Genomic DNA, 8,565 nt, shown 5'->3' with positions numbered 1-8,565 from the left:
AATGTTACGAGACAGTATTTGAAACACGTTTAAAAAAGGCAAAAAACCCAGAAGGATTGCTAATTTTGCTAATAAGCCAAAAAGTGCCAAAAAGTCAAACCACTGCCACGGCTGCTATACCCCCTTACAAAATGCCCAGTGTAGATGAGTTAGTGAAACAACTAGTCTTATTGTGTCTTGTGATACAACATACCCCCTCTATACTGCTCAAGGGTGTAACCATCGATATCCTTGCATCTGTCCATTGCCAACTATTACATCTTGCACAAATCCAGCCGACTCGTCCAGCTTTCTGCACACTCTGTTCAACGTCTGTATACTCGTCACCACACCATGTCTATGTGCTAAATAGTATTTTGAGTTTAATCTCAAAACGGACAAATTCTTAAAAAAAAATTCTTCTATGTGGCCCTTTTAGAGAAGACAAAAATAGCACTGTTGTTGTCTCCTCATTTCAGTTTAGTGGAGTTGAAAATGTTTAGGACAGGTTCAATAACAAAAACAGCCTGGAGCTTAACGTAGCTCCCATGTCGTTAATCATCACTTCAGAAAAACCTTAAAAGTTGATTTGAGGTCTCTGCATTTAGATCCTAGTTCAGCTTGATATAAATCCTAGTTAGCCAACGTTCATGTCCTAATAATCAGGCTCTGGGTAATGAGTCTTCACGTTGATAACGAAACCATTAAAGCTCTCGCTGGCCTTCCAGTGTCACTTCTAACCAAGACTGAACATGTCACGGAAACCAGCGTCTTCTTGCTATTATTATATTATATTGCAGCTTTTCCTTCCATTAACAGCAACACCGAGCAGCTAAGGCGGCGTCATGCTATTCTTTTGAGGGGTGTGAGCAGCTTAAAGGTTAGAGTAGTGCACTCGTGAACGTAACATAGCTGGTAAGAAAAACACCACCCTGTCTGGGAAAGACTGTGGGAGGAAATCAGGGCGTTTTTGACTGCAGTGTAAACTATGATCAAATTCTAATAGAGGCTGTGCTAAAGAAGCCTGCTTGGATATCATTATGTAATAAAGAAAAGGGGGGAAAATCTAAAATGTGAGAAATGTGACTGTACACAACAGGTGCAACCACACTGACCTGTCAGGAAACTCAAGCTACAGTTTGCACAGGCTCACCAAAATTGGGATACAAAAGTTTGGAAAAATGTCACCTGGTCTGATGAGTTTTGTAAGAATTTAAGTAGCGTGAAAGCAGGGACCCATTCTGCCTTGTAGTTGAATCCATCTTCTAATGGCTGCTTCCAGTAAGATTTACCACAAATCAACTCAAACTGGTTTTGGTGAGTTCACAGTCACCAGATCTCAATCCAGCAGAGCATCTTTAGCATGTAATGGAACAAGAGAGTCACATCATGGACGTGCAGACAACAAATCTGCAGCAGCTGTGTGATGCTGTCATGTCAACAGGACATAGACCAAATTTTTGAGGCAAGTTTCCAGCACCTTATTGAATCTATGGCATGAAGAATGGAGGCAGTTCTGCTGACCAAACGAGATCCAACTAAGTTTAACAAGGTGTAACTAATAAAATGGCCAGTGAGTATATGTATACTTTCCTTCCTTCCACTGATTTTATTGCTAATTGTTGTTTTTAATAGTTGGGGAAACAAAAGCATTTAAACGGGCAGCACGGTGGTTAACACTGTTGTCGCACAGCAAGAAGGTGCTGAGTTCAATGCCACCATCAGGTCTTTCTGTGTGGGGTTTGCATGTTCTCCCAGTGTTTGCGTGGGTTCTCCGGCTTCCTCCCACCGTCCAAAGACATGCAGTTTGTGGGGATAGATTAATTGATGAATCCAAATTGCCCATAGGTGTGAAAGTGAGCGCGAATGGTGATCTGTCTCTGTGTGTTGGCCCTGCGACAGACTGGGATAGGCTCCAGCACCCCCTGCGACCCTGAAAAGGATAAGCAGAAGCGAATGGAAATGTTTAAACCAGTCTTTATCAAAACATGATTATAATCAATAAAATTTTATACTGTCTTTTTTTAAATTCAGGCAACCAAACAAGTTATGCTGAGAGCTGACAGAGGTCCAACCTAACCCTGTAACCAAGTCTCGACCCTAAAACATCTCTTGTTGCTAAAATGAAGACGAAAACTGTTGTTGCATGATTCAGCAAACATCCCCAGCAGGTTTAAACACAGCTGAACCACATTCAGCATTAAGTGTTAACACACAGCCAAGGTTTGTATCAGTGAAACATACTACGGTTTTCAGTCTGGTCATCTGCGTCTGTCTCGCAGAGGTAACTTTGCTCATGGAGATGTTTACCCTCCAGCTGAGCACATCACTCAGTAGTACTTGCTGCTCCAGCCTCGATTCCTGCAGACATACAGTATTTGATTACAGCACGGAGCTGATTGGATTACAGGAGGCACTGACTCAAATACCGACAGCAAACATGGAGCAACTGGAGCGCTTCCTTCTGGGAATGAACGAGCAGAGGGACACCGACTGCTCAGTGCACACTGAGGTCAGGCTGGCTGAGACCTGCTGAATGGCTCTAAAGTCGAACACTGTCACCATCCAACAGCTATGAAACAATCATCCCATTAATCTCATTTGATGCACATGGTTGTTTGGTTATGTTAAAAAAAAACAACAGTTTTTCTTAACCTGAAAAATTTGACCTGCAGTATCGACTCTTCTTTGAATGAGTATTTGGGTGAGTTTTATACACTGTATGCACCCACCGTTTAATGTAAACGTTACTTATCCTCATGTTAGTTAGTAGTTCATTTGGTTGGCCTCTGCTTTTAAAGAAACTTCACCCTCAGCCTCCACCTTTGCTCAAATCAGGGAGGATGGGTGCAGCACACATGTAACTGAAGAAAACAAAGAAAAACAATCATGAATGCTCCTTAATTATCCCTCAACCCATATAAACCAATCATCTAGAATACAGTGCAGTGTGATTTTGTGTATTAAAACAAATTTACCAAAAATTAATCATCAATCCATTCTCTTATGCTTATCTGGGTCGTGGGGGCGGGGGGCTAACCCAGCTATCACGGGGCGAGAGCCAGGGTACACCATGGACAGGTCGCCAGCTCGTCACAAAGCTAACACAGAGAGGCAGACAACCAGTCCTACTCTTTAATTAACCTGACCCCACTAACTGTGGGAGGAAGCCAGAGCACCCGTGAGAGAACATGCAAACTCCACACACAAAGGCTCAGGACAACATGGTGGATTCAAACCCCACACTCGCTTCCGTAACTGCAAAACTAAATTACATGTAAGAGAGATTAGGGAGCATATAATCTTAAATCTGTATCTGAAAAAAACAAAAAATAAAACAACATTAAAGGACCTTAAAAAAGTCTAAAGAGCTATTGCTTAAAGTTTGGCTCCTGTTGTGGGATGTCGACTTTTTCACATCAGCATCAAACTGTTAATGAGGTGGCTCGGCAAAATCCTGTAGTTGGGTTTGTAGTTTGTTTTCAGTGTGTTATACCTCATAAACGATACAACAGACTTTGAGTCTTTGATGAGGAACTTCTTTGCTGCCCTCCTGTGGCTTCTTAATCTTTCTACACACAGGGATACTGTTTGTGCTGTGCAGTCATGTTGTGTAAAATATAATTGTAAGTGACCGGCTCAGAAATTTAATGTGAGACTTTCCTAAAAATACAATAAAACATAGTTTTAAATGAATGAATTTTCTGCATTAGTAGTTTTTATTTTTTTACCAAACTATAAATGTTCCCATTTAGGGAAATGTCCGTAATGTAGTAGGAGAAAATTACCAAGAAATTTTCTTCTTTTTAACTTTATTGATTTTTAATTTTTTTTTGCAGTGAATCCAAAGCAGTTATTTACTTTTGTCAGCGATCGTGTTGGTTAAAAAATAAAATAAATCTTCTCTGCAGCATCTGTGTTGTTTTAACAAGCACATGAATACACGAGCAAATAGCACAAAACAAAGGAGGCGGTTTTATTATTAAATACATTTTATTACATAAATGACAATGTTGACTGACAGTGGAACATCACAGGTGTTTTAGTCAGGCGCACCTGCACAACAGAGCCATGCGTTTTTGCGGGTCCTCTCCTGAATCCTGTTCATCTGTGTGTGTTTATGTATTGTTCATTTGTATTTCTATAATTATTTGATCTGACCAGACACAGACAGCCACACATTCAACCTCCTGCCTGACACACCCCCTCAACCCACTCCATCCCCGAGCCCAGCCCTCTGCAGAGGCCCTCCTCAGCCCCAGTTGCACTGGTCTTCATCTGTAGTGGTCATAATCTCTGTGACCAGCCCGGTGCCGATGGTCCTGTTTCCGTCTCTCAGAGTGAACCTCTGGCCTTTCTCCAGAACCATCGGCTGGCGGAGAGTGAGCGTCAATGAGGTGTCCTCACCTGGCATCACCATTTCCTAAAGGAAAGTAAAAAAGAGCAAGAAAACCATCAGTTTCCTCTGAAATCCGTGTTTATAAATGCAGAAAGCAGTAAATGAGAGGCAACACCAGCTTTAATCACCACTCAATGCTTCAAACAACACTTGAAAGGTTTAAGATGTCTTACAACACCTACAACTACACACACAGACACACACCTTGTCAGCAGGTAAAGTGACCCTGCAGGCCATGTCCCAAGTGAGAGAAAACATGACGGGCATGAAGTTGGTGACAAACGGCTTGTGTCTGCCTCCCTCCTCCTTACTCAGTACATAGACCTGTAACACAGAGCGCACACAGACACACACAGCAGAGTTCCAGTTATATATAAACACGTACTACTGCTTATAAAACTGTGATAACTGTAGAAAACTCATGAATTTTTTTTTTTAAAATCTCAATAAAAGGTGGTGCTATTCCTGATCTGTCCACTGAGTGTCACACTGCCCCAATTTAAATAATTAAAACCCTCTGTAGTCAAACTCTGTGGCTCTCACACCTGAGCTCTGACTTTCTGGTGAGGCATGATGCACCCTGGCTTGCACATCACCATCCCTCTCCTTATGTCCTCCCTCTTCAGGCCTCGGACCAGAGCGCCCAGGTTATCTCCTGCCTCTGCCCGGTCCAGAGACTTGTGGAACATCTCAATACCTGCACCCAAGAAAAATAAAAACAAAAATTAACTAAGCTGGAAGACAAATGAAGGGGATGCACACTTCAAGATACATTTCATTTGCAAGCTGTCATGTTTTATCCATGATTTCATATCTTAACATCATAGGAGGTTCCTCACCTGTCACTACAGACTTGAAGCTGCGGTTGTGACCCACAAACTCACAGTCGTCTCCTTTCTTGATGACGCCCCTCTCCAGAGTGCCCGTCACAACCGTACCCCTGCCTGCAACACAAGCAGGAACCTTCAGACTCAAAGTACACGACGCTTTCGCTCTCAGATCAGAAACAGAGTCAGAGATCTGCAATCTTCTTACTGCTAATTGGTAAAATCACTAATGAGTTGTGCTACTGACGCTCCAAAGCTGTGACTGCATCATGACAAAATTAACTTTGAAGACGTCCTTGGTGGGATATGAAAAACAAAAACACCGTACAAATGTTTCTTTGGAGCTTTGCTGGAAGCTGCACTGTTCAGTACAGCAAAGCTCTGCAACATGTGACAAAACTGCACAATACATCACTGGAGCATCGCTCTCTATGGCAAAGTTGACACCCAGATTTTCAAGCTCAGGTCCTTTTGACTCATTTTACTGTTTGCATATTAATTTCTTTTATAAATTTCTTTAAATCTTTATTTGTACTTTGCCTAAAATATTTAGAATTGTTGTGCATGAAGATCGTCTGACAAAGTAACGAAGCCAAGGATGGTTAAAAATTCAGCCTTATTTCTTAAAAGAGTGAATCTTGATTTGGATGTTTAGATTTTTGGGGTCTGCATCCTGGTTTAAAAACAGTTTATCGTTTTCTTTTGTTTTTCCATTTGCCTACAACTTTACATGATGCAACCAATGGAAATCAAGAGAAATCACCATTATTTCTACCCAACTAGCTTCAGACTGACAATATCAGATAGTGTTTTCTCCTACCTGGGATTGAATAAACCCCTTCAATGGGCAGAAGGAAAGGTTTTTCCAGCTCTCTTTTGGGCAGAGGAACGTAAGAGTCCACAATCTCCAGCAGTTTCATCACTGCATTCACCCCCAGCTCAGGAGCTTTGTTCTGAAATAGAGCGGGAAAAATCGAATTAAAACACATCACATTGTAGTTTGAAACTTGTTCTCCACCACTGAGGAAAATAAAATAAATGAAAATACAAACTTGCCTGAGGTCACCTAAAGATTTTGACTTGACAGCTTTAAAATTCAAATTATTTTCTCAGAAGCTGAATATTTGAGATCACCTAAAATTTTGACTTCTGGATGTCAAAATTAAATTGCTCTGAAATTTCTTTGACTGACAGACTAACAAAGTGTTTCTCCTCACCTCCAGAGCACAGAGTGCAGAGCCAATCACAACGGGTGTGTTCTCGCCGTCGTAGCCAAACTCCGTGAGCAGCTCGCGGATCTCGATCTCCACCAGCTCCAGCATCTCCTTGTCCTCCACGGCGTCTGCCTTGTTTATGAAAACCACCACGTGCTCTACACCGATCTGCCGGGCCAACAGCAGGTGCTCACGTGTCTGAGGCATCTGGCCGTCAGTGGCTGCCACCACCAGAATGCAGCCGTCCATCTGAGCTGTGCCTGTGATCATGTTCTGAAAAAGAAAAGCAGACACATTTCTAATATGATCAAACAAACAGGCGGGATTACAACCTGGTAACATCAGGCTGCATCCAGGTAAAAGAAAAGGTAAAAAAAAGGAAAAAGAATACCTTGACATAGTCAGCGTGTCCAGGGCAGTCTGTGTGAGCATAATGTCTGTTGGCTGTGGTGTATTCTACATGCGAGGCGTTGATGGTAATTCCTCTGGCTTTCTCCTCAGGGGCATTGTCAATGTCCTCATACTTCTTGTAGCGGGCACCACCAGCATCAGCGAGCACTGGGGAGGATCGAATTGAGTGATAGAAATTCACCTTACAAAATTCACTAAACAAAGTTATTACACACATTAACACCAGACTGTGTCCAGACCGGTGTGACAGCAGCAGCTTGAGTGGGTCTACCTTTTGTGATGGCTGCCGTCAGGGTGGTTTTGCCATGATCGACGTGGCCGATCGTCCCGATGTTTACGTGGGGCTTGTCTCTGCTGTATGTCTTCTTCGCCTCCGCAGCGAAGGTTCGCCGGCTCAGAGGCACAGCACACTGCGTGACAAAGAAGAACCCAATAATTTAACCACTGCAAAAAATCTGTGCTTCGCAGCGTGCAGCATGCCGTTTCATGCAACTACTTACCAATTTGAAGGAGCTGTGCAGGAGGCTTGGTGAAGAAAGCTGAAGGGCTGAGAAGAGGGAATCAAAAAAAACTTACATAAAGAGTGACTATTTGGTGCCACAACACAATAATTAAAACATTGCCAAACATATTTAAACTATGTATCTTTCTAAAATGCGGAAATATGTATTAATTCTGTGTCAGTGAACATTTAGGTGTCCATGCCCTTATTTCCCTTTCAATCAGTGCAGTCGTGCCCTCACATAGATGAGATTAGCACTGACTGCCACACACATTTTTCCTCAAAATCTCAGCCAGCATGTCTGCACAGCTCCGGATGTATTGCACTCGCACCGGCCGTGATGCTTCTGTGCCATATAGAGCGCTAATAAAAAGAGTTTTGCATAAACCAGGCAGGTTATATCATGCTAACAGCTGCAGCTAACATTAATCAATTTTAATGACTTTAGATCCAAAAAGGACGGCGTCACCTCTCTTTAAAGACTACCTATATCAACAGTATGTTTTTCTTCGTTTCTGGTTACCAGGTGCTGATTTTAGTAATCATTCTTCATCCTCGGTTAGTCTTATTGTTAGCTAACCGTCACTGGTAACGTGACCTTGCTCTGCTGTCGGAAGACACAGCATCACATTTTATTTTCATATTCTTGTACTTCTAAATGTCCGAACAGTGTTTGATATTATGTATAAATCAATAAAGGTGGTGTAAATCAATTAACTGTCAGAAATGCAAGCAGAGTCACATAGTTTAAATGAATTAAACGATATTTACCGGACAAACACGCACGCAGCCCCACAAGCGCCGCCATCTTTCCTGGCTTGACAAACCCAAGACGATCGGAATTCAAGAAAATAATCTCCCAGCCCCAAGAATGTCGTTCCTTTACGTACATGCGCATGCGCATGTTTAAGTTGGTGCGTAAAATGTTCACATTGCAAAACAGTAACTATTAATGTAACTACTACTAATACTACTATTGTATGTTATTATATTAGACTAAGTAAAAGACTGAAACCCATTTAAAGAAAGTATGAGTTATGTAGCTATTATGATAAAAATAAGAGAGCAATCCCAAGTAGCCTGAACTTAATGTTTGTTAATAATATGTTTGCTGATATCTAAAAGGCAAATATTATTTTTTACATTCATTATTAAGGTGTGTGTATTTTATAACAGATACATAAATAATACCAAACATATCGTAATCGATATGCCTTAGTTTCTTCTGACACG

General features: G+C 41.7%; 1 protein-coding gene across 1 annotated transcript; it reads right to left on the bottom strand.

Moving 5' to 3' along the window:
- Window positions 1-3,953: 3,953 nt before the first annotated feature.
- On the bottom strand, window positions 3,954-8,203 carry tufm (Tu translation elongation factor, mitochondrial). The gene is made up of 10 exons (XM_005945238.3): window positions 8,104-8,203; window positions 7,331-7,377; window positions 7,102-7,240; window positions 6,811-6,977; window positions 6,423-6,692; window positions 6,026-6,158; window positions 5,218-5,322; window positions 4,924-5,075; window positions 4,583-4,702; window positions 3,954-4,402 (listed from the first exon to the last, which is right to left on the bottom strand). The coding sequence occupies exons 1-10, from the start codon at window positions 8,138-8,140 to the stop codon at window positions 4,232-4,234; spliced, it is 1,341 nt and encodes a 446-aa protein (XP_005945300.2). The 5' UTR covers window positions 8,141-8,203; the 3' UTR covers window positions 3,954-4,231.
- Window positions 8,204-8,565: the final 362 nt, after the last annotated feature.

Source organism: Haplochromis burtoni, unplaced genomic scaffold, assembly GCF_018398535.1.
Source record: "Haplochromis burtoni strain Fernald_Lab_line unplaced genomic scaffold, NCSU_Asbu1 Contig_424, whole genome shotgun sequence".
Taxonomy (NCBI): domain Eukaryota; kingdom Metazoa; phylum Chordata; class Actinopteri; order Cichliformes; family Cichlidae; genus Haplochromis; species Haplochromis burtoni.
The sequence above is the reverse complement of the archived record's forward strand: the minus strand, read 5'-3'. Positions and strand labels throughout refer to the sequence as shown.